Source organism: Mustelus asterias, chromosome 24, assembly GCF_964213995.1.
Source record: "Mustelus asterias chromosome 24, sMusAst1.hap1.1, whole genome shotgun sequence".
Classification (NCBI taxonomy): domain Eukaryota; kingdom Metazoa; phylum Chordata; class Chondrichthyes; order Carcharhiniformes; family Triakidae; genus Mustelus; species Mustelus asterias.
The window spans coordinates 47,024,247-47,050,693 of NC_135824.1; the positions used below are offsets into that span (position 1 = coordinate 47,024,247).

At 50.0% G+C, this 26,447-nt stretch overlaps 1 protein-coding gene across 1 annotated transcript; it reads left to right on the plus strand.

The window, feature by feature from the left end:
* Positions 1–1,306: 1,306 nt before the first annotated feature.
* On the plus strand, positions 1,307–18,590 carry med29 (mediator complex subunit 29). The gene is made up of 4 exons (XM_078241648.1): positions 1,307–1,652; positions 5,101–5,159; positions 11,303–11,387; positions 16,554–18,590. Exons 1-4 carry the CDS (start codon positions 1,425–1,427, stop codon positions 16,767–16,769), a joined length of 588 nt encoding a protein of 195 aa, XP_078097774.1. The 5' UTR covers positions 1,307–1,424; the 3' UTR covers positions 16,770–18,590.
* Positions 18,591–26,447: the final 7,857 nt, after the last annotated feature.

The window sequence follows — 26,447 nt, forward strand, 5'->3', positions numbered from 1 at the left end:
ACTCGCACAGACACGGGGAGAACGTGCAGACTCCGCACAGACAGTGACCCAAGCCGGGAACCAAATCCAGGTCACTGCTGTGAGGCAGCAGTGCCAACCACTGTGCCACCACACCATGGTGGGATTTGAACCCGGGTCCCCAGAGTATTAAGATAAAAGCACATTTCTGCAGATGCTGGAATCGGAAACGAAAATGGAAAATGCAGGAAAATCTCAGCAGGTCTGACAGCAACTGTGGAGAGAGAGAATAGAGCTAATGTTTCAAGTCTGGATGCACCCAGAAGCAAAGGCTGCGCAAGAAAAGTTGCTGAGGGGGCAGAACCTCAGCCTGATGCATGACCTGACTGCAGAGAGTTATGAATAAAAATACCTGTGACTGCCATCAAACTTTAACATACATCAGCAAATGCTAATGAAGGTTCACTGATCTGCAACGTTAACTCAGTTTCTCACTCCACAGATGCTGCCTGACCTGCTGAATATTGTTTTTTTATTTAATCGAATTAGAATGTGACATTTTTACACAAACAAGTGTTTAAGTGTGTAAATATATCTATAATATCTAAATCTGTAAATCCTGCTGCTGTACTTTGCAGTATCATTTACGGCTTTCTCTGCTTTAGTATTTATTCAAGCAAAACACTTAAGTTCAGGTGGTCTCAGCTCCAGGACATCACTGCAGGAGTCCCTCAGGGCAGTGTCCGAGGCCCAACCATCTTCAGCTGCTTCATCAGTGACCTTCCCTCCATCATAAGGTCAGAAGTGGGAAGAAGTCATTCACTGATGACCGCACAATGTTCAGCACCATTCGCAACTCCTCAGACACTGAAGCAGTCCATGTCCAAACGCAGCAAGACCTGGACAATATCCAGGCTTGGGGTGACAAGTAACATTCGCGCCACACAAGTGCCAGGCAATGACCATCTCCAACAAGAGAAGACTAACTATCGCCCCTTGAAGTTCAATGGCATTACCTTTGCTGAGTCCCCCACCATCAATATTCTGGGGATAACCATTGACCTAAACTGAACTAAATCAGCCCTATGTGAGGTGATGTATTTGGGAGGACTAACAAGGCAAGGGAATACACAACGAATGGCAGGACAATAAGAAGTTAGGCAGTTCTGGACATCACAGAAATAATGTAATTACCAGAACCAAATATGGTGAGCAGGTAGGTTCTGCCAGTACCAAAGATGGCGAACGAGTGGATTTTGCCAGTACCAAAGATGGCGAACGAGTGGATTTTGCCAGTATCAAAGATGGTAACCCAGTCCGGGACTGATTTGCGCACGCATAGTCCATCAGGACCGGCGGTTTGATTGACGCGGTGACCAGCCAATCGGTAACGGCCCAGGTGACGTCGCGTCTCCCTGTGGACCAATCAGGCCGAGGGACGGGTTCGGCAGTGGGAACGGGACAAGATGGCGGCGCCGCTCAACCCGCAACAACAACAACAACAACAACTGGCGGCCGCGGCCCAGCAGCAGCAGCAGCAGCAGCTGGTTCAGGCCCAGCAGTTGGCCGCAGCCCAGGCCCAGGCCGGCCAGCCGCCGCTCCCACAGCAACAACAGCAGCAACAGGCCCAGCAACAGGACGACCCAGTGGCCAAATTCAAACTCCTGATCCCTCAGCTGAAGGACTCGCTGCAGGTAACAGCCATTAGGGGTCAGGGGTCAGTGTGAACCATGGCCGTCAGGGGTCAGTGTGAACCATGGCCACCTGGGGTCAGTGTGAACCATGGCCACCTGGGGTCAGGGTGAACCATGGCCAACTGGGGTCAGGGGTCAGTGTGCACCATGACCACCTGGGGTCAGTGTAAACCATGGCCACCTCGGGTCCGGGGTCAATGTGAACTATGGCCGTCAGGGGTCAGTGGGATCCATGGCCATCTGGGGTCAGGAGTCAGTGCGAACTATGGCCACATCGGGTCAGGAGTCAGCGGGATCCATGGCCACCTGGGGTCAGGGGTTAGTGTGAACCATGGCCGTTAGGTGTCAGTGTGAACTATGGCCACATGGGGCCAGAGGTCAGTGGGATCCATGGCCGTCAGGGTTCAGTGTGAACCATGGCCATCTGGGGTCAGTGGGATCCATGGCCATCTGGGGTCAGGGGTCAGTGCGAACCAAGATGACCTGGGGTTAGTGGGATTTATGGCCATCTGGGGTCAGGGGTCAGTGGGATCTATGGCTGTCGGGGGTCAGTGGGATCCATGGCCATCAGGGGTCAGTGTGAACCATGGCCATCTGAGGTCAGTGTGAACCATGGCCATCTGAGGTCAGGGTCAGTGGGATCTGGGGTCAGGGGCCAGTGTGAACTATGGCCACCTGGGGTCAGGGGTCATTGTGAACTATGGCCACCTGGGGTCAGGGGTCAGTGTGAACCATGGCCACCTGAGGTCAGGGGGAACTATGGCCACCTGGGGTCAGGGGTCAGTGTGAACCATGGACATCTGGGGTCAGGGGTCAGTGTGAACTATGGCCACCTGCGGTCAGAGGTCAGTGTGAACCATGGCCATCTGGGGTCAGGAGTCAATAGGATCCATGTTCATCTGATGGTCAACGGTCAAAGCAGCCCACTTGACATCCACCACCTTCAACATTCACTCTGTCCATCACCGATGCACAGTAGCAGCCGTGTGTACCATCTACAAGATGCACTGCAGCAACTCACCAAGGCTCCTTAAGCAGCACCTTCCAAACCCACGACCATCTAGAAGGACAAGGGCAGCAGATACCTGGGAACAACCACCACTGGAGGTTCCCCTCCAAGTCACTCACCATCCTGACTTAGAAATATATCGCCGTTCCTTCACTGTCGCTGGGTTAAAGTCCTGGAATTCCCTCTAACAGCACTATGGATGTACCTACATCACATGGACTGCAGCGGTTCAAGAAGGCAGCTTACCACCACCTTATTGAGAGCAGTTAGGTATGGGCAGTAAATGCTGGGCCCAGCCGGCGACACCTGCGTCCAGTGAGCGAAGAAATAGTTAGAAAGATTTAGAAACAGAATATTTACCTCCCAAAAAGAGACCATCGCTGAGACCAGCTTCTCATTCCACATTTATTCAATTTTCTTCACCTTGTCTGAATTTAAACTGAAGCTTGGATTTCTGGATCACTCCTCCATGGAAACGTGGGCAATTGGGACTAGCTTAGTGGCTGAATAAAGAGGCAGCATGGACAAGTTGGGCCGAAGGACCTGTTTCCATGCTGTAAACCTCCATGGCTCTATGACTCCTCCAGAACCATTCCCACCAAATCACAGTCCCCTATACCGTGTATTTTTCATTCACATGACCTTCTGTTGTCCTGTTTTCTGATGATTTTGTGTTGCAAGCGATTTCCAACTGAGGTAAATCTTTAAAAGTCAGTGTACTGACATAGCTCAGGTTGGGGGAGTGTTGCGATGTTGTCTGTCTTGGGGCTCTGCTTGTATCTGTACAAACCTCACCGCTGAGCAAGTGTAGCTTAGATTGAAGTGTCTTTCTGAAATTCTCAACTCGGGAGCTGCTACAAGCCATAGAAGCCCTACAGTGCAGAAAGAGGCCATTCGGCCCATCAAACCTGCAGCGACAACAATCCCACCCAGGCCCTATCCCCGTCAGCCCATGTATTTCTCCTGCTAATCTCACTGGCACAGAATCCTACAGTGCAGAAGAGACCCTTCAGCCCATCGAGTCTGCATCGACGCATAAAAAGTCCTGACTTGTCCACCTAATCCCACTTGCCAGCACTTGGCCCATAGCCCTGAATGTTACGGCGTGTCAAGTACACATCCAGGTACTTTTTAAAGGATGTGAGGCATCCCGCCTCCACCACCCTCCCAGGCAGCGCATTCCAGACCCTCACCGCCCTCTGGGTAAAAAGGTTTTTCCTCAAATCCCCCCTAAACCTCCCACCCCTCACTTTTAACTTGTGTCCCCTCGTAACCCTTCAACTAAGGGGAACAGCTGCTCCCGATCCACCCTGTCCATGCCCCTCATAATCTTGAACACCTCAATCAGGTCACCCCTTAGTCTTCCCTGCTCCAATGAAAACAACCCAAGCCTATCCAACCTCTCTTTATAACTTTAATGTTCCGTCCCAGGCAGCATCCTGGTGAATCTCCTCTCCACCCCCTCCAGTGCGATCACATCCTTCCTATAACGTGGCGACCAGAACTGCACACAGTGCTCCAGCTGTGGCCTCACCAAAGTTCTATACAACTCCATCGTGACCTCTAAAGGGCAATTTAGCATGACCAATCCATCTAAGCTGCACATCTTTGGACATTAAGGGGCAATTTAGCATGGCCAATGCACCTAACCTGCACATCTTTGGATCTAAGGGGCAATTTAGCATGGCCAATCTACCTAACCCGCACATCTTTGAAGTGTGGGAGGAAACCGGAGCACCCGGAGGAAACCCACCCAGACACGGGGAGAATGTGCAGACTCCACACAGGCAGTGACCCAAGCTGGGAATTGAACCCAGGTCCCTGGCGCTGTGAGGCAGCGGTGCTAACCACTGTGCCACCCCAAGCTTCCCAATTCACCGCACTCTCACTGCGTCATTGCGATGCAGTACAGGCTGTGCATGCCTGCATGTAGCGGTTCAGAGAAGGTTTAGCAGTCTCACTCCAGGAATGGGTGGGTTGTCTTACGACCAAAGGTTAGAGAGGTCAGGTTTGTATTCCGCTAGATTTTAGACTTGATCAAAACCTTTTAAGATCCTGAGAGATGTGGGAGAGTCTGGAACTAGGGGTCACGGTTTAAAAATAGAGGCTCACTAATTTAGGACAGATGTGAGGAGAATTTTTCTCCCTCGGAGAGTCTTTGGGATTCTCTTCCTCAAAAGGCAGTGGGAGCAGAGACTTCGAATATGCTTAAGGCAGAGCGAGATAGATTCTTGATTAACAAGAGGGTGAAAGGTTATCGGGGTGAAAGGTTATCGGGGGTGAAAGGTTATCGGGGGTGGGCAGGAATGTGGGGTTGAGGTTACAATCAGTTCAGCTGTGATCTTATTGAAAGGTGGAGCAGACTCGAGGGGCTGAGTGGCCTTCCCCTGTTCCTAATTCATGTGTATATTCGAATGTAACTTTGCCTTTGCATTCTAGAATCTCATGAGGATTGCAGCCCTGAACCTGTCCCAGAACACGACCATAGACAACGGACAGTAAGTACAATTTTCCATAAACGGATGGGGCTTCTATCAGCTGTTAAAGCGAAGCATCTTAACTTCCAGTTCTCTGTTTTGCTGTTGCCTTCTCTTTGTGCCTGTGAGCATGTGGTCCAGCCTTGATGGGGTAAGATTGACTGGGTTGGGATGGGATGGGTGGTTGGGGAGGTACAGTCGGTTAGTCTGTGAGTTACCCTCACGGTTAGAGTGTCAGGACGATGGTTGTGGTAAACTGTGAGGAGTTTGTACTGTGTCTCCAGCATCCAGGCCGCACAGAGGAGACATCATACAAGTAGGAGATGGAACAGGGGCTGAATGGCCTCCTCCTGTTTTTATATTTCTATTGGATGGTGGGATTGTCTTGTGAGAAGAGATTGAGCTGACTGAGTCTGTATTCTTCAGAGTTTAGAAGAATGAGACATTGAAGCTTCCCAAATTCTTCCAGGGCGCGACAGGGTCGATGTTTCCCCCTGGTGGGGGGTGCTGAGGGCATGGGGAGCAAGGGGTCTAGAACAAGGGGACACGGACTCAGAATAAGGTGCAGGCCAGTTACAGCTGGGATGAGGAGGAATTTCTTCACTCAGAAGGTGGTGAACCTTTGGAATTCTTTACCCCAGAGACTGTAGAGGCCTGGTCACTGAATATATTCAAGACAGAGCAATGAACAGTGCTGCACAGGAGCAGGTCCTTTGGCCCCCCAGCCTGCGCCGACACACAGTGCCTTTCTAAACTAAAGAGCTTTTGCCTCTATGCGGTCCGTATCCCTCTATTCCTCCCTACTCATGTATCTGTCAAGATGCCTCTTGCTATTATATGTACTCCGAGCACCTCCTTCTACCACCACCCTCTACAACTGAGATCGATAGGTTTCTAGATATGGAAGATATCAAGGGATATGGGGATAATGTGGGAAAAGGATGTTAATGTTTACAATCAGCCATGATTTTTTTCTATTAATTCATGGGACATGGGTGTCGCTGGCTAGGCCAGCATTTATTGCCCATCCCTAGTTGCCCTTGAGAAGGTGGTGGTGAGCTGCCTTCTTGAATCGCTGCAGTCCCTGTGCTGTGGGTTAACCCACAATGCGTTAGGGAGGGAGTTCCAGGATTTTGACCCAGCGACTGCGAAGGAACGGCGATATATTTCCAAGTCAGGATGGTGAGTGACTTGGAGAGGGGCCTCCAGGTGGTGGTGTTCCCGGGTATCTGCTGCCCTTGTCCTTCTAGATGGAAGTAGTCGTGGGTTTGGAAGGTGCTGTCTAAGGGTCTTTGGTGAGTTGCTGCAGTGCATCTTGTAGATGGTACGCACTGCTGCTACTGAGCGTCGGTGATGGAGGCAATGAATGTTGAAGGTGGTGCCAAACAAGTGGACTGCTTTGACCCTTGAACCCCCCCAGATGGCCATGGATTCCACTGACTCTTGGTCAGCAGATGACCATGGATCCTATTGACTCCTGACCCCCAGGTGGCCATGGCTCACACTGACCCATGACCCCAGGTGGCCATGGCTCACACTGACCCCTGACCCCAGGTGGCCATGGCTCACACTGACCCCTGACCCCAGGTGGCCATGGTTTATACTGACCCCTGACCCCAGGTGGCCATGGCTCACACTGACCCCAGGTGGCTATGGTTCACACTGACCCCTGACCCCAAGTGGCTATGGTTCACACTGACCCCTGACCCCAGGTGGCCATGGTTCACACTGACCCCTGACCCCAAGTAGCCATGGTTCACACTGACCCCTGACCCCAGATGGCCATGGTTCACACTGACCCCTGACCCCAGGTGGCCGTGGTTCACATTGACCCCTGACTCCAGGTGGCCGTGGTTCACACTGACCCCTGACCCCAGGTGGCCATGGTTCACACTGACCCCTGACCCCAGTGATCGAGAGTTTGGAAGGTGCTGTCTCAGGATCTTTGGTGAGTTGCTGCAGTGTATCTTGTAGATAGTACACACTGCTGCTACTGAGCGTCGGTGGTGGAGGGAGTGAATGTTTGTGGATGGGGAGCCAATCAAGCGAGGCTGCTTTGTCCTGGATGGTGTTGAGCTTCTTGAGTGTTGTCGGAGCTGCACCCATCCAGGCAAGTGGGGAGTATTCCATCACACTCCTGACTTGTGCCTTGTAGATGGCGGACAGGCTTTGGGGAGCCAGGAACTCACTGAATGGCAGAGCAGGCTCGAGGGGTCGAATGGCCTTCTGCTCCGGCGTCATCTTAGTGTCATCAAGTTTGCTGACGATACCACCGTAGTGGGTCGGATCTCAAACAATGAGGAGACGGAGTACAGGAATGAGACAGAGAATCTGGTGAACTGGTGCGGCAACAATAATCTCTCCCTCAATGTCAACAAAACGAAGGAGTTTGTCATTGACTTCAGGAAGCGTAAAGGAGAACATGCCCCTGTCTACATCAATGGGGACGAAGTAGAAAGGGTCGAGAGCTTCAAGTTTTTAGGTGTCCAGATCACCAACAAACTGTCCTGGTCCCCCCCATGCCGACACTATAGTTAAGAAAGCCCACCAACACCTCTACTTTCTCAGAAGACTAAAGAAATTTGGCATGTCAGCTACGACTCTCACCAACTTTTACAGATGCATCATAGAAAGCATTCTTTCTGGTTGTATCACAGCTTGGTATGGCTCCTGCTCTGCCCAAGACCGCAAGGAACTACAAAAGATCATTAATGTAGCCCAATCCATCACGCAAACCAGCCTCCCATCCATTGACTCTGTCTACACTTCCCACTGCCTCGGAAAAGCAACCAACATAATCAAGGATCCCGTGCACCCCGGACATTCTCTCTTCCATCTTCTTCTGTCGGGAACATTTTCTATGGTTCTATGTTCATGGATGAGAGGGGTGTGGAGGGATATGGTCCAAGTGCAGGTCAGTGGGACTGGGCAAAAAATGGTTCGGCACAGACAAGAAGGGCCAAAAGGCCTGTTTCTGAGCTGTAATTTTCTATGGTTCTATGGAAAAAGATACAAAGTCTGAGGTCACGTACCAATCGGCTCAAGAACAGCTTCTTCCCTGCTGCTGCCAGACTTTTGAATGGACCTACCTTGCATTAAGTTGATCTTTCTCTGCACGCTAGCTGTGACTGTAACAGTACATTCTGTACTCTCTCCTTTCCTTCTCTATGAACGGTATGCTTTGTCTATATAGTGCGTAGAGACAATACTTTTCACTATGTTAATACATGTGACAATAAATCAAATGAAATGTTTCTTCTGATCAGAGTTGGCTGCTGGGTTGTTGCTGTTGGATCTGATGATAGACTCAAGGGAAGCAATGAACATCCAGTCACAGCAGAGCGGATTGGCTGAATCTTGATGCTCTGCAGTGACTCTCACACTGAGAACAGGCACTAGGGCGAGGTGCAGGCTCCTTGCTGGCATCAGGACCCCAGCCCCTTTGAGGGCAAGAAGGGGTTAATTACAAGATGATGCCCGCAAGGTGTGTTGGTGGAAAGCTCAACGATTAAGGAATGAAATCAAAGCAACCCAACACCGTGCTGTGTTGAGCTGTGAGTAACGTGGATTAGACACTGTGCTCAATCCGCTTTCAGTCACCTCCTGCTCCTGTGGCACACGCTTTCCACCCTCGGTCCCAGGTACTTCTGTGAATTTAATTGAGGTTGGTCCGGAGCACTGAGACTAATTTCTGACTCAGACACTGACAGGAATCATAGGGACATCAGAAATGAGAGCAAGAGTTGGTCATTCAGCCCTACGAGGCCACTCCGCCATTCAATAAGGTCTTGGAATCATGGAATCCCTACAGTGCAGAAGGAGGCCACTTGGCCCTTCAAGCCTGCACCGACAAGAATCCCACCCAGGCCCTATCCTCGTGACCCCAGGTATTTACCCTGCTAATCTCCCGGACACTACAGGGCAATTTAGCATGGCCAATCCACCCAAACTGCACATCTGACTGTCGGTCGGTGGCTCTGACATCCATCATTATGAAGTGCTTCGAAAGGTTAGTCATGGCACGAATCAATTGCAGCCTCCCGGACTGCCTGGATCCACTACAGTTTGCCAATTGCCCCAAACAGGTCCACAGCAGACACCATCTCCCTGGCCCTGCACTAAACCCTGGAACACCTAGATAACAAGGACACCTATGTCAGACTCCTATTTATTGACTACAGCTCAGCCTTCAACACCATTATTCCAATGAAACTCATCTCCAAACTCCGTGGCCTGGGCCTCGGCACCTCCCTCTGCGACTGGATCCTGAACTTCCTAACTCGCACTGTTCTCCTGAAGGCTGGGGAGTTTGCTGCCTTCAGGAGAACAGTGACCACGACACCACACAATCCTGCCACAGCAACCTCTGCAAGACGTGCCGGATCATTGACACAGATGCCATCATCTCATGTGAGAACACCATCTACCAGGTACACGGTACATACTCTTGCAACTCGGCCAACGTTGTCTACCTGATACACTGCAGGAAAGGATGTCCCGAGGCATGGCACATTGGGGAAACCATGCAGACGCTACGACAACGGATGAATGAACACTGCTCGACAATCACCAGGCAAGAGTGTTCTCTTCCTGTTGGGGAACACTTCAGCGGTCACGGGCATTCGGCCTCTGATCTTCGGGTAAGTGTTCTCCAAGGCGGCCTTCACGACACACGACAGCGCAGAGTCGCTGAGCAGAAACTGATAGCCAAGTTCCGCACACATGAGGACAGCCTAAACCAGGATCTTGGGTTCATGTCACACTATCTGTAACCCCCATAACGACTTGCCTGGGCTTGCAAAATCTCACTAACTGTCCTGTCTGGAGACAATACACATTTCTTTAACCTGTGCCTAATGCTCCCTCCACTCACATTGTCTGTATCTTTAAGACCTGATCAGCTGTAAAGATTCGCATTCTAATCAGTATTCTGTAACTGGATTTTGTGTCTCTGTGCCCTGTTTGAGAGCAGATATCCACTCCATCTGACGAAGGAGCAGCGCTCCAAAAGCTAATGGCATTTGCTACCAAATAAACCTGTTGGACTTTAACCTGGTGTTGTTAAAACTCTTACTGTACTGGAGTTACTCAGACTGTGGGGAATCCTGGTCGACTGGAGTTAACACAGTAAGAAGTTTAACAACACCAGGTTAAAGTCCAAAACAGGTTTATTTGGTAGCAAAAGCCATTAGCTTTTGGAGCATGTACTGGAGTTACTCAGACTGGGGAACCCTGGTGTACTGGAGTTATTATGTGGAGATGCTGGCATTGGACTGGGGTGAACACAGTAAGATGTTGCCTGGATTGGGTGGCATGCCTTATGAGGATAGGCTGAGGGAGCTCGGTCTTTTATCCTTGGAGAGACGAAGGATGCGAGGAGACCTAATAGAGGTGTATAAGATGTTGAGAGGCATAGATCGCGTGGACTCTCTCAGAGGCTTTTTCCCAGGGTGGAAATGGCTGCTACGAGAGGACACAGGTTTAAAGTGCTGGGGGGTAGGTACAGGGGAAATGTTAGGGGGAAGTTTTTCACACAGAGGGTGGTGGGTGAGTGGAATCAGCTGCTGTCAGTGGTGGTGGAGGCGAACTCAATAGGGACTTTTAAGAGACTCCTGGATGAGTACATGGGATTTAATAGGATGGAGGGTTATAGGTAGGTCTAGAAGGTAGGGATATGTTCGGCACAACTTGTGGGGCCGAAGGGCATGTTTGTGCTGTAGTTTTTCTATGTTTCTATAAACCTGTTGGACTTTAACCTGGTGTTGTTAAAACTCTTACTGTGTTTACCCCAGTCCAACGCCGGCATCTCCACATCAGTACTGGAGTTAACACAGTAAGAAGCTTAACAACACCAGGTTAAAGTCCAACAGGTTTATTTGGTAGCAAAAGCCACTAGCTTTTGGAGCATGTAATGGAGTTACTCGGACTGGGGAACCCTGATGTACTGGAGTTATTTACAGACTATGTGGATGGCTGGTTAGAGTTGATTCTGGTGGATTGTGTGTGTGGGGAAATGCTGCCACCTGCTGGATATACTGTGAACATGATGTGGAGATGCCGGCGTTGGACTGTGAACACACAGGCTTTGATAACAGTTCCACTGGGGCAGTATGAAGCAACAAATAGATGGAAGAATTTCACTGTCATTCATCTTTCCTTTGCAGGAAGAGCAGTGACACAGCATTACAGCGGTTTGATAAGAGCTTGGAGGAGTTTTATGCCCTCTGTGACCAGGTGGAGCTGTGCCTGGTGAGTATGGCAGGATTTAAAATCGGGCATCACCCAGATTTAATTTTAAATTTATTGCCCATCCCTAGTTGCCCTTGGAGGGCAGTTGAGAGTCAACCACATTGCCGTGGCTCTGGAGTCACATGTAGGCCAGACCGGGTAAGGAAGGCAGATTTCCTTCCTTAAAGGGACATTAGTGAACCAGATGGGTTTTTCTGACAATCGACAATGGTTCCACAGTCAGATTCTTAATTCCAGATTTTAAAAAAAATTGAATTCAAATTCCAACCTCTGCTGTGGCAGTATTCGAACCCGGGTCCCCAGAGCATTAGCTGAGTTTCTGGATTAATAGTCTAGCGATAATACCACTCAGCCATCAGCCACCCCCGACTGACTGTGGTTATGTTAAAAACCTCACTGCCCTCCCCAGCTCTGTATCTGTCTCCCTGTTAGCTCATTCCCTTTCCCATCATCCTCTTGTCCATCATTTCCTTTCCCTTGTCCCACCTGAATCTCACTCCACCAACCCCACTCCTGGCCATTTCATCTACAATCACAGTGTGTGAGTGCTGTAGACCGGGTGCTTCAGCCATAGACTTTTATTCATTCGTGTGATGTGGGTGTCACTGGCAAGGCCAGCATTTATTGCCCATCCCCAATTGCCCCTCGAGAAGGTGGAGGTGAGCTGCCTCCTCAAAACACTGCAGTCCCTGTGGTGTAGGTACACCCACAGTGCTGTTAGGAAGGGAATTCCAGGAGTTTGACCCAGCGACAGTGAAGGAACGGCCGATATGTTTCCAAGTCAGGATGGTGAGTGACTTAGAAAGTTTTTTAAAGTTTATTTATTAGTGTCACAATTAAGCTTGCTCCTGGTCACCACACTCTGGCGCCTGTTCGGGTAACACTGAGGGAGAGTTTAGCACGGCCAATGCACCTAAACAGCAAGTCTTTCGGACTGTGGGAGGAAACCGGAGCACCCGGAGGAACCCCACGCAGACACGGGGAGAACGTGCAGACTCTGTACAGGAATCGAACCCGGGTCCCTGGTGGTGTGAAGCAGCAGTGCTAACCACTGAGCCACCGTGCGCCCTTGACTTGGAGGGGAACCTCTAATCGTTGGTGTTCCCATAAATCTGCTGCTCTTGTCTAGATGGTACTGGTCGTGGGTTTGGAAGTTGCTGCCTAAGGAGTTGGAGCGATTTGCTATGGCACCTGTTATCAAGGATGTCACATAGTACGCTGGATTTAATTAAGGTTTATAGAACTATGTGGGTAAGAGATAGAGTGGACAGGATAAAGTTGTTCCCCTTGATGGAGAATTCTAGAAGCAGGGGACAAAGATTCATGATAAGTGGCAGTAGGTGTAGAGGGGACATGAGGAAGAATTATTTTACGCAGAGGGTGGTGAGTGTCTGGAATTCACTGGCTGAGTTGGTGGTGGAGGCAGAGACCCTAAACTCCTTTAAAAAGTACCTGGATCTGCACCTTAAGTGCTGTCAGCTACAGGGCCATGGGCCGGGTGCAGGAAGGTGGGATTAGAAAGGGCACCTGGATGTCCTTGGGCTGGCATAGACAAAGTGGACCGAATGGTCTCCTCCTGTGCACCGGAGTGTGGCGACGAGGGGATTTTCACAGTAACTTCATTACAGTGTTAATGTAAGCCGATTTGTGACTAATAAATAAACTTTAATTTTTCTATGGGTTTTGTGGACAGAAAAGTGAATGTTGACGGATTCAGGGCAAAGTAGCGAATTGCTTCCAGAATTGGTTCAGTGTGCAGAAGCTAAATGGTTTGGCGGGTGTTTCTGTAAGACTGTTTCCACTGGGATTCCACAGGATCGCGTATCGGGATATGGATTAATGACTTGGACATAATTGTAGGGGCTGTGATTACTCAGTTTACTGAAAATGTAAAAATTGGTTAGCACAGTGGTTAGCACTGCTGCCTCACAGCGCCAGGGACCCGGGTTCAATTCCGGCCTCGGGTCACTGTCTGTGCGGAGTCTGCACATTCTCCCCGTGTCTGCGTGGGTTTCCTCCGGGTGCTCCGGTTTCCTCCCACAGTCCAAAGATGTGCGGGTTAAGTGGATTGGCCATGCTAAAAATTGCCCCTTAGTGTCAGGGGAGATTAGCAGGGTAAATACCTGAGGTTACGGGGATAGGGTCTGGGTGAGATTGTTGTTGGTGCAGACTCAATGGCCTCCTTCTGTACTGTAGGGATTCTATGATTCTATTCTATGGGTGTGTGGTTGATAGTGAGATAGAAAGCTGTAGACTGCATGTGGGATTAAAGTGGGAGATACAGCTCAACGCAGAGAATTGTGAGGTAATGCATTGACAGAGGGTGGAATGGGTAAGGGTTGGAAATGGTCAGATACTGAGAAATGTTGAGAAACAGAGTCCTTGTTGTCCTGAAGGTAGCCAGGTGTACATTTACACGGGGTGTATGATGCAGAAACAGACCGGTCAACTGGACCACTCCGTGCTGGTCTTTGAGCTTCCTTCCTTTTTCCCTCATCTAAATCTCCCATCTTAATCCACTATCCCCTTCTCCTGCCCTCTGCTGATCTAGTTCAATAAACCCATACAACCCGCTTCAGCCCCCTGTGTTAGTGAGCTCCACATTCTCACCACTCTCTGGGTAAAGAATTTTCTTCCAAATTCCCTCCTGGATTTAGAGTCATACAGCACAGAAAAGGCCCTTCGGCCCACCAAGTCTGCACTGATAATATCTTAGTAAGAAGTTTAACAACACCAGGTTAAAGTCCAACAGGTTTATTTGGTAGCAAAAGCCACACAAGCTTTCGAAGCTCTAAGCCCCTTCTTCAGGTGAGTGGGAATTCTGTTCACAAACAGAGTTTATAAAGACACAGACTCAATTTACATGAATAATGGTTGGAATGCGAATGCTTACAACTAATCAAGTCTTTAAGAAACAAAACAATGGGAGTGGAGAGAGCATCAAGACAGGCTAAAAAGATTTTAGTATCAGGAGGACTAGCTAGGGTAAATGCATGGGGTTATGGGGATAGGGCCTGGGTGGGATTGTGGTCAATGCAGACTCGATGGGCTGAATGGCCTCCTTCTGCACTGTAGGATTCTATAATTCTATTAATCCAGAAACTCAGTTAACATTCTGGGGGACCCGGGTTCAAATCCTGCCACGGTCGAGGGTGGAATTTGGATTCAGTTTTAAAAATCTGGAATTAAGAATCTACTGATGACCATGAAACCATTGTCGATTGTTGGAAAAACCCATCGGGTTCACTAATCTCCTTTAGGGAAGGAAATCTTACCTGGTCTGGTCTATATGTGACTCCAATGTGTTTGACTCTTAAATGCCCTCTGAAATGGCCCGGCAAGCCACTCAGTTGGACTGCAGCGGGTTCAAGAAGGCAGCTCACCACCACCTTCTCAAGGGGCAACTAGGGATGGGAAATGGCCCAGCCAGCGATGCACATGTCATAAGAATGAATGAGAAAAAGATCAAAATAGGTAGAAGGGTTAGAGGGTTGTTGAGAAATAGTTTCACACAGAGGGTGGTGGTGGTTTGCAACTCACTGTCTGACAGGGTGGGAGAGGCAGGAACTGAGTATGGGGTGGAGGGAAGGAGGGGGTGGGTAGTAAGCAGCAGAAGGTGGGTCGTTTTGCCCATGTTTGACCTGATGCCACCTCTGGTGGGTCTTGCCTGCTGGTGGGACGGGACATACCCAGCGATGCACCTGGGTGTCCTTGGGCTGGCATGGACCAGATGGGCTGAAAGGCCTCTTGCTGTAACTTTTCTATGGCTGTTTGGATAGTGATGGCGGAGTCTGGAACATTGTGAGATATGATGCTTGACTAGTCTGTGAGGTTGTTGGTTGGTAAGGGGGTCAAAGGTCACGGGGAAAAGGCAGGAGAATGGGGTTGAGAAACATATCAGCCATGATTGAATGGCAGAGCAGACTCGATGGGCCGAATGGCCTAATTCTGCTCCAATATCTTAAGGAGACAACTCTCCCCCAGGTGTTAATGAGGAGGACTTTGTAGGGTTGGGTGCTCAGTTGTTGCTTCCACTGTGCAGATCGATGCTGGCTGCTCTGATCAGTTTCATTCCTTTTGCGGTGGTTTTTGCACAACTGAGTGGCTCGCCAACCCGTTTAAGAGTCACAGGTAGGCCAAACCGGGTAAGGGCAGCAGAACCCCTTCCCTAAAGGGCCTTAGTGAACCAGGTGGGTTTTAGTGACAGTCGACAGGACCTGATTGAGGGAGAGTGCTTCCCATTGACGTGAGGTTAATATGTGGCTGTGAGAGGTGAACATTCAGCCAGGTTCATTGCCCTCTCTAGTGACTCCTTCTGGAGCGGCACGGTGGTTAGCACAGCTGTCTCACAGCGCCAAGGACCCGGGTTCGATTCCTGGCTTGGGTCACTGTCTGTGTGGAGTCTGCACATTCTCCCCGTGTCTGCGTGGGTTTCCTCCGGGTGCCCCGGTTTCCCCTCTCAGTCTGAAAGGTGTGCTGGTTAGGTGGATTGGCCGTGCTAAATTCTCCCTCAGTGTACCCGAACAGGCGCCGGAGTGTGGCGACCAGGGGATTTTCACAGTAACTTCATTGCAGTGTTAATGTAAGCCTACTTGTGACAATAATAAATAAACTTCCTGCCCAGTGGGTGTGCGGGCAGTGATTGGATTCAGCCACAGTGCCATCTGGGTCAATTAGCTTGAGGTGTGTGTATGTGTGTGTGTACATCTGTGTGCGCGCACGTCCGTGTGTGTGTGCGCGCGTCTGCGTGTGTGCGTCTGTGTGTGAATGTGTGTGTGTTGTGTGTGTGTGTGCATGTGTGTTGTGTGTGTGTGCGCATCTGCGTGTGTGTGTGCGCGCGTCTGCGTGTGTGTGTGTTTGTGCATATTTTGTGTATGTGTGTGCGCGTGTGTTTTGTGTGTGTGTGCGTGTTTTGTGTGCGTGCGTGTTTTGCGTGTGTGTTGTGTGTGCGTGCATGTTTTGTGTGTGCATGTCTGTTTTGTGTGTTTTGTGTGTGCGTGTGTGTTTTGTGTGTGCGTGTGTGTTTTGTGTGTGCGTGTGTGTTTTGTGTGTGCGTGCGTGTTTTGTGTGTGCGTGTGTGCGTGCGTGTTTCGTGTGAGTGTGTGTGTGTTTATGTGTATTTGATCTCTCTTCCTCTTGATGGTGACTGTAGCCCTTCCTTTGCAGAGACTGGCGTATGAGTGTCTCTCCCAGAGCCTCGACAGTTCCAAACACTCGCCTAACCTGGTTCCCACTGCCACCAAGCCAGACACCGTACAGACAGAGAGCCAGTCGTACACTCAGTACCTCAGCATGATCAAGTCGCAGATCTCCTGCGCCAAGGATATTCACAATGCTCTCCTGGAGTGTTCCAAGAGGATTGCCAGCAAGGGGCAGATCTGACTGCTTCCAGGATGCCTGCGACCTCATTGGGGAATTCCCCCTGGAATGTGTAACCTCGGGACTCCCGGCTCAAGCTGCCATCTCCTGCTGGACTCGGACACAGTCACTCCTCGAGGGTGGGGTGGGAGTGAACATCAGACCCGGTTACCTCCTGCCTGCTCAGTGCACACATTCTCCAAACACTCCCCCCACTCCCCCGACCCTTTCCCCCGGCTCTCTCTGATCCTGTTTGTGGAGTGGGAGAGTGTGTGAGGGTGAAGGGATTGTTTACCATAAAGGCTCATTGTGTCACCGTGTGTCCCGTCTAGGATGTGAGCGTTGATAATATCCACCCCCTGTAAACAGGTTCAGCCTGTCCTCTTCACTGTACATTACGCAGCGTGTTCCCAAACAGAGAAGTACAGTCACCAAGGGAGACTTGTGCCTTGGCACGTGTGTGTTGGATTGAGTGGGTCAGGTGTCAGGGGGCGGGGTGGAGTTGACACTCAGGTTAGCAGAATTTGTATCCTTTGCTGAACAAAATGCTGGGAATAAAGGCCTTTCAGCCCCTCGATTCTGTTCCAGCATTCAATTCGATCATGGCCATTTGAAGTTTAACCCTTCTTAACCTAATTACACAAACGCCTATCAATCTCAGCCCTGCCTGTGCCAATTGCAGCCCCCCCTCCACACACACATCCCCCCCCTCCCCCCACACCCACCACCAAGTTCCTTATTTGAGCTCTCACTCACTCTAATCGCAAGATTAAAGTCTCTTTGATGTGACACCCTGTTACTGGAGAAAATACTTACTCTCTGTCAACCCCAGCACGGTGGCACAGTGGGTCAGCACTGCTGCCTCACAGCGCCAGGGACCCGGGTTCGATTCTTGGGTCACTGTCTGTGCGGAGTCTGCACATTCTCCCCGTGTCTGCATGGGTTTCCTCCGGGTGCTCCGGTTTCCTTCCACAGTCCGAAAGACGTGCTGGTTAGGGTGCATTGGCCACGCTAAATTGTCCCTTAGTGTACCCGAACAGGCGCTGGAATGTGGCGACTAGGGGGTTTTCACAGTAACTTCATTGCAGTGTTAATGTAAGCCTTACTTGTGACAATAATAAATAAACTTCACAAATCATTTTATCATTTCAGAAACCTCGATTAAATCAACGCTCAGCTTCTTAACTCCAAGGGAAGGCAAGTGTTTTTCACGTGACATGTCCTCGTGGTTTAACCCTTTCAGCCCTGATGTCCAGTCTGACACTGCCGACTCTTGCTGGGGCCCAGCTATCGGGAACCCTGCCTGCGGTGTGAAGGCTGACCCGTGTGGCACGGCCAGACCGTCGCTCGAACCCCTCTCCCACTCAGAAAATGTCTTTCCGACCCCCGAGTGTTTAACTCCCGACGTATCGCAACTGCCACTATCTCCCGCCGCGGCGAGTTAGTGCAGCAGACGTGAGGAATCCAACAGCGCTGCACGATGTTAGGGGTGAGGGGAGACTTCACTGGCAATCCCCAATCTATTGCTGACCCCCTCATTGACCCTGCCCAGGCTTGGTGCAGGAGCGACTGACCCTGTGCTGAGGGTAAGAGGCATCTCCACATCCTGAGGGTAAGAGCCAGTTTGACTCCATCTCCTTGCAGGAGAGGTTCTGGGTTCATTCATCCAATTCTTGGAACAGAATGCCCAGTTCGTGCAAACATTTCCACAACCTGATGTGTTTACATCCCCAGCCCTGGTGGCAAATTGTGTGGTTTACTCATGACAAATATTTCATATATTAAAGGATGATTTGAAAGACAGACATAACTCTCAGTAATGGCTATCAGTCAGTGATTTAATTCATTCATTTGAGTCTCTGTTTTATCTCTCCTGCTCGCTCACATACTAACTGATATAAATTCTGTAGCAGAGTTATTTAGATCGGAAAAGTTAACTCCATTTAGAATCATAGAATCGCTGCAGTGCAGAAGGAGGCCATTCGGCCCATTGAGCCTGCACTGACAACAATCCCGCCCAGGCCCTATCCCCGTAACCCCATGTATTTACCCTGCTAATCCCCCTGACGTTAAGGGGCAATTTAGCACGGCCAATCCATCTAACCCGCACATCTTTGGAGTGTGAGAGGAAACCGGAGCACCCGGAGGAAACCCATGCGGACACGGGGAGAACGTGCAGACCCCACACAGACGGTCACCCGAGTTCGTCTCTTTGTGAACTATTGCCCCCACACCCAACATCTCCAGCCTCCCTAAATCTTCAGCATCCTTCCCAATCTGTGCCCACCTCACTCGCACTCCATGCTTGGACCTTGATGGCCTAATGAAGGAACAGGGATATATTTTTCACTCACCACCCTGACTTGGAAAATATACCGTTCCTTCACTGTCGCTGGGTCAAAATCCTGGAACTCCCTAACAGCACTGTGGGTGTACCTACACCGCACTGACTGCAGCGGTTCAAGAAGGCGGCTCACCATCACCTTCTCAGGGGGCAACTAGGGATGGGAAACAAACGCCTGTGATGCCCACATTCTCTAAATGAATAATAAAGAGACAAGGTGGTGTGTGGCTCGGAGGAGAACTTGCAAGTGGTGGTGTTCCCATTTGTCAGTTGCCATTGTCCTTCTAGGCGGGTTTGGAAGGTGCTGTTGAAGGAGGCTTGGTGAGTTGCAATGCATCTTGTAGATGGTATGTACTGTGCCACTGAGTGTCAATGATGGAGGGAGTGGATGGGTGCCTATCAAACAGGGGGGCTGCTTTGTCCTGGATGGTGTTGAGCTTCTTGAGTTGTTGGAGCTGCACTCATCCAGCTGTACTATCAAGAGGCATTTATTCACCAATAACTTACCACTACTCAGTGTCACCTTATTCCATCGCTCCCCTGACGTGACTTGTAGATGGTGCACAAGATTTGGGGAGCCAGTTACTCACTGCAGAATTCCCAGTCTCTGCCTTAAGGGGTGACATGGTGGTTAGCACTGCTGCCTCACAGCGCCAGGGACCCGGGTTCAATTCCGGTCTCGGGTGACTGTCTGTGCGGAGTCTGCACGTTCTCCCCGTGTCTGCGTGGGTTTCCTCCGGGTGCTCCAGTTTCCTCCCACACTTCAAAGATGTGCGGGTTAGGGTGGATTGGCCTATTAGTGTTAGTCAGGCATATTAATAGTGTAAACATGGGGTTACGGAGATAAGGCCTGGGTGGGATTGTCGGTGAGTCTTGATGGGCTCAATGGCCTCCTCTGCACTGTAGGCAACAGCATTGGAGTTAGGATTGAGAGGAGGCAATTCAACCCTTCGCGCCCAGCCCGCCATTCTATCTGATCATGGCTGATCTCCATCTCATCCTAACTCCACTTCCCTGCCTTTTCCCCATCGCCCTTTATCCCGCTTTTGATCAAATATTTATCTATCTCTTTCTTGAATCCATTGATTGATTCTGCATCCACTGCACTCTGGGATTCTATGATTCTGTGAAGTTTGGAGCGACAGTATTTACTGGCTGGTACAGTTACGTTTTTGGTTGGCAGTGACCCCCCCCCCCCAGGATGTTGCAGATGGGGGAATTCAGCGATGGTCACGCCACTGAATGTTTGGGTTCTCCCCTTTTGGAGTTGTCCATTCATTGCCTGACCTTGAGTATGATGAATGTTACTTGTCACCTATCAGCCCAAGCTTGGATGTTGTCCAGGTGTGGCTAAACGCTGGTACAGACTGCTTTATCAGACACCCAGGACATTACACTGAGGGAGTCCCGCAGTGACATCCTGGGCCTGAGATGATTGACCTTCAACAACCTCAACCATCTTCCTTTGTGCCAGGAATGACTCAAATGAGTGGAGACTTTTCCCTCTGATTCCCACTGACCTCCCTGTCATTATACTGTCACGTGCAGTCACTCTCACCTCTGGTATTCAGCTGTGGCCCCGGAGTCACACGTAGGCCAGACCGGGTAAGGACGGCAGATTTCCTTCCCGAAGGGACATTAGTGAACCAGATGGGTTTTCCCAACAATCGACAATGGTTTCACAGTCATCAGTAAATTCTTAATTCCAGGTATTCTTTATTGAATTTGAACCTGGGTCCCCAGAACATTAACTGAGTTTCTGGGTTAATAATCTAGCGATAATATCACTAAGCCATCATCTCCCCATAGCACTGCCAGTGGTCCCTTGCATCACTTTAGAAGAGGGGATCTCATAGAAACTTATAAAATTCTAAGAAGGTTAGATAGGGTAGATTCAGAAAGAATGTTCCAGATGGTGGGGGAGTCCAGAACTGGAGGTTATAGTTTGAGGATAAGGGGATTAGGACTGAGGTGAGGAGAAATTTCTTCACCCAGAGGGTGGTGAATGTGTGGAATTCACTGCCACAGAAAGTAGTTGAGGCCAAAATGTTGTGATTTCAAGAAGAAATTAGATATATATCCTTGGGGCTAAAAGGATCAAGGGATATGGGGGAAAGGAGTGATTAGGATATTGATTTGATGATCAGCCATGATCGTAATGAATGGCGGAGCAGGCTCGAAGGGCCGAATGGCCTCCTCCTGCTTCTAGTTGAATGGCCTCCTCCTGCTTCTAGTTTCGATGTTTACTGATGATTGAATGGAGACTGATAGGGTTGGGTTGGATCTGTTTGTTGTGTACGGGACGTACCTGGGCAGTTTTCCACATTGCTGGGTAGATGCTAGTGTTGTAGCTGTACTGGAACAGCTTGGCTAGGGTCACGGCCAGTTCTGGAGCAGAGGTCTTCTGTACTATTGCTGGAATATTCTCAGGGCTCAATGTCTTTGCAGTATCCAGCGCCTTCAGCCTTTTCTTGATGTCACGTGGAGCGAATAAACTTGGCTGAAGACTGGCATCTGTGTTGCTGGGGACCCTGGAGGAATCCGCGCTGGATCATCTCACTCGGCACTTCTGGCTAAAGATGGTTGCAAATGTTTCAGCCTTGTCTGGTGTGCTGGGTTCCTCCATCACTGAATATGAGGATGCCTTTGGAGTCTTCCCCTCCCATTGCTGCTGAATGTTCCACCACCGTTCACGACTGGATATGGCTTTGATACTTTGGTTGTGGGATTTCTTAGCCTTGTCCATTGTTGCGTCGCTTCCACTGTGCACGGCGTCCTGTGCTGTAGCTTCTGTACATGGCTACGCCTTATACTAATGCTGGGATGTTTCTCTCACTGTGTGTGCATATGGATGCACGTTGACCATTGACTTAGATGTGCACTGTATCTCAGTGAAGCCAGGGTCTTTTAAGCCCAGTGGATAGAGGCTGCAGTGAACTACTTGACCCCAGTCTGAATGCTGCAGACATTGCACAACTCAGTGAGTCAGATGAGAGGAATGTGCGGACTGTTCAGTACAGCCTGTTCCTCATCTGCAGAACAGCTGGAACAGAGCCAGCCAGGACCTAAACGTGAAAAAGGTGCAAGGAAAGGCTGTCAGCATGTAGAAGCGGCCCTCCCAGGAACATCCTTGTTAACATTATGTCCCCATATCCTGTTGCAGCATCTCTGACTTGTTTCGAAGGGGGATTTCCAAACGTCTAAGACCCCAGTGTGGAAAATTACTGAAGCCAGCCTTCGATTTGTTCTTCCCTTATTGTCTGTCATTCGAGTAGATTGTGTCAGTGCTGGCACTGTCTCTCACTGGATTAGACTGTAGGTGCTGGCACTGTCTCTCACTGGATTAGACTGTAGGTGCTGGCACTGTCTCTCACTGGATTAGACTGTAGGTGCTGGCACTGTCTCTCACTGGATTAGACTGTAGGTGCTGGCACTGTCTCTCACTGGATTAGACTGTAGGTGCTGGCACTGTCTCTCACTGGATTAGACTGTAGGTGCTGGCACTGTCTCTCACTGGATTAGACTGTAGGTGCTGGCACTGTCTCTCACTGGATTAGACTGTAGGTGCTGGCACTGTCTCTCACTGGATTAGACTGTAGGTGCTGGCACTGTCTCTCACTGGATTAGACTAGGTGCTGGCACTGTCTCTCACTGGATTAGACTGTCTCAGTGCTGACACTGTCTCTCACTGGATTAGACTGTGTCAATGCCAGGCACTGTCTCACTGGATTAGACTGTCTCAGTGCTGACACTGTCTCTCACTGGATTAGACTGTCTCAGTGCTGACACTGTCTCTCACTGGATTAGACTGTGTCAATGCCAGGCACTGTCTCACTGGATTAGACTGTCTCAGTGCTGACACTGTCTCTCACTGGATTAGACTGTCTCAGTGCTAGGCACTGTCCCTCACTGGATTAGACTGTCAGTGCTGGCACTGTCTCTCAATGGATTAGATTGTGTCAGTGCTAGGCACTGTCTCTCACTGGATTAGACTGTCTCAGTGCTGACACTGTCTCTCACTGGATTAGACTGTGTCAATGCCAGGCACTGTCTCAGTGCTGACACTGTCTCTCACTGGATTAGACTGTGTCAGTGCCAGGCACTGTCTCTCACTGGATTAGACTGTGTCAATGCCAGGCACTGTCTCTCACTGGATTAGACTGTCTCAGTGCTGACACTGTCTCTCACTGGATTAGACTGTGTCAGTGCCAGGCACTGTCACTGGATTAGACTGTGTCAGTGCTGGCACTGTCTCTCACTGGATTAGACTGTCTCAGTGCCAGGCACTGTCTCTCACTGGATTAGACTGTCTCAGTGCCAGGCACTGTCTCTGGATTAGACTGTCTCGGTGCCAGGCACTGTCTCTGGATTAGACTGTGTAAGTGCTGGCACTGTCTCTCACTGGATTAGACTGTAGGTGCTGGCACTGTCTCTCACTGGATTAGACTGTGTCAGTGCTGGCACTGACTCTCACTGGATTAGACTGTAGGTGCTGGCACTGTCTCTCACTGGATTAGACTGTAGGTGCTGGCACTGTCTCTCACTGGATTAGACTGTGTCAGTGCTGGCACTGTCTCTCACTGGATTAGACTGTAGGTGCTGGCACTGTCTCTCACTGGATTAGACTGTAGGTGCTGGCACTGTCTCTCACTGGATTAGACTGTAGGTGCTGGCACTGTCTCTCACTGGATTAGACTGTGTCAGTGCCAGACACTGTCTCTCACTGGATTAGACTGTGTCAGTGCCAGACACTGTCTCTCACTGGATTAGACTGTTGTAGGTAAATAATACCTCTGAGACTAGTCGTGAGTCAAAGTACAGTGGTTTATTTTCACAAGCTTGTGCGAGAAGTCCGATTCCTAAAGCGGTTCTCCAGACTTCCAGCCGAACACAGGTTAAGAGCAAATATTGATACATATATTTTCGCCCCTGGTCACGTCCACATTTTCTCACGATTATTGCTGCCTCAGCGGTTCCATCCTTCGTGTAGTCCGTGTAATCGTAGCCATCTCAAGACTGTCTGTTCTGTCACCTCTATGTGGCGGACATCTGTGGCTTGTTTATCCAGCATACAAGATTATAAATTTGCACAAACAAGTTAACTGAAATACAGGGGCCTATATAACAATTTATATCGGTAAGGATAAATAGTATATAATGAATATATATGAATCTATTATTATACGATCACAGAAGGCATGCATGTAAGCTCCACCGTGTTAAACAGAGGAACATAATATAAAATAACAGAAAATGGACACTGGCTTATACTAACTGGGTTAGCCACATTCCTGAACACAGTTAGCTGGGAAAATCATGAGCTTGTGTACAACAGCAGGGACAGCTGCTTCGCTTATCTGTTCTTGGATACACGAAAACAAGTTCTACAAAGCTTTTTACAAATCTCTAAGTATTACAAAGTTCATTAACCTGTTCCCGTCTTCACTGTCAGTGCCAAGTGTTTTCTCTGTTAATATCAGGCTGTGATTTTAAGCTAGGGTTCTGTCTCAATGCCAGGTTGTAGATCTGAAGTTTCCAGTCACGAATCACGCCATGCTAAAGGGTTTCTTCCAAACCTCCAAGAAGATCAAATGGCGAAGTGTCCACCACACCTGAATGATCAGCAGATTTGGAACAGTGTAATTAGTGCAATAATCTTTCTATCTAAGAGGGGTGGGAGTGTTTGATGTGTAGAGGGAGCTTTACTCTGTACCTAAGAACAGTTTCTTTCCTGCTGCCATCAGACTTTTGAATGGACCTACGTCGCATTAAGTTGATCTTTCCCTACTCCCTAGCTATGACTGTAACACTACATTCTACTCTCTCTCCTTTCCTTCTCCCCTATGTACGGTGGCACAGTGGTTGGCACTGCTCCCTCACAGCACCAGGCACCCGTGTTCAATTCTGGGTCACTGTCTGTGCGGAGTCTGCACATTCTCCCCGTGTCTGCGTGGGTTTCCTCCGGGTGCTCCGGTTTCCTCCCACAGTCCGAAAGATGTGCAGTTTAGGTTGATTGGCCGTGCTAAAATTGCCCTTAGTGTCAGGGGGATTAGCAGGGTAAATATGTGGGGTTACGGGGATAGGGCCTGGGTGGGATTGTTGACTGAGCAGGCTCAATGGGCTGAATGGCCTCCTTCTGCACTGTAGGGATTCTATGAACGGTATGCTTTGTCGGCACGGTAGCACAGTGGTTAGCACTGCTGCTTCACAGCTCCAGAGTCCCGGGTTCGATTCCCGGCTCGGGTCACTGTCTGTGTGGAGTTTGTACATTCTCCTCGTGTCTGCGTGGGTTTCCTCCGGGTGCTCCGGTTTCCTCCCACAGTCCAAAGATGTGCGGGTTAGGTTGATTGGCCAGGTTAAAAATTGCCCCTTAGAGTCCTGGGATGTGTAGATTAGCAGGTAAAATATGTGGGGGTAGGGCCTGGGTGGGATTGTGGTCGGTGCAGACTCGATGGGCCGAATGGCCTCCTTCTGCACTGTAGGGTTTCTATGATTTCTATGAAAAATGGACAGGATGCAGCATCTATTTCTGTTGGGAAAAACATTTGAATTAAACACACCTCCCCAGAGAGGAATCAATCTTCCTGCAATGTCTTCACGCTGCTGATTCTGTCCAGGGTTGGTGTGGGTGGCTTGAATTCTGAGAGATTTTCCGTGGGACGTGAGGTGGGTGGGTTTTTGGTGACAGAAGCAACTGGGAAGAATGAATCGAGACCAGCAGCACCCTGCAGGGGGCAGTTCCAGCAGCAGCCTGCAGGGGGCAGTTCCAGCAGCAGCCTGCAGGGGGCAGTTCCAGCAGCAGCCTGCAGGGGGCAGTTCCAGCAGCAGCCCAGAGCGGGCAGTTCCAGCAGCAGCCCACAGGGGGCAGTTCCAGCAGCAGCCCACAGGGGGCAGTTCCAGCAGCAGCCTGCAAGGGACAGTTCCAGCAGCAGCCCACAGGGGGCAGTTCCAGCAGCAGCCTACAGGGGGCAGTTCCAGCAGCAGCCTACAGGGGGCAGTTCCAGCAGCAGCCCACAGGGGACAGTTCTGTTCAGTAAATGCAAATCTCAAACTCTGACTATCAACGTGAGAGTCTGGGGTTAGGTCTGAAAACAGAAAACTGGGGGGAAAGACCTCATTTAGTTCGAGGCAACCGCTTTGTTGCCTGTAAGTGGCATGCAGACAATGGCAGCACAGTGGTTAGTACTGCTGCCTCTCAACTCCAGGGAGCCAGGACAGTCCAAGGATAGAATCGAATGATCCCTACAGTGCAGAAGGAGGCCATTCAGCCCATCAAGCTTGTATCAATAACAATCCCACCCAGGACCCATAGCCATAACCCTGTGTATTTACCCTGCTAATCCCCCTGACACTAAGGG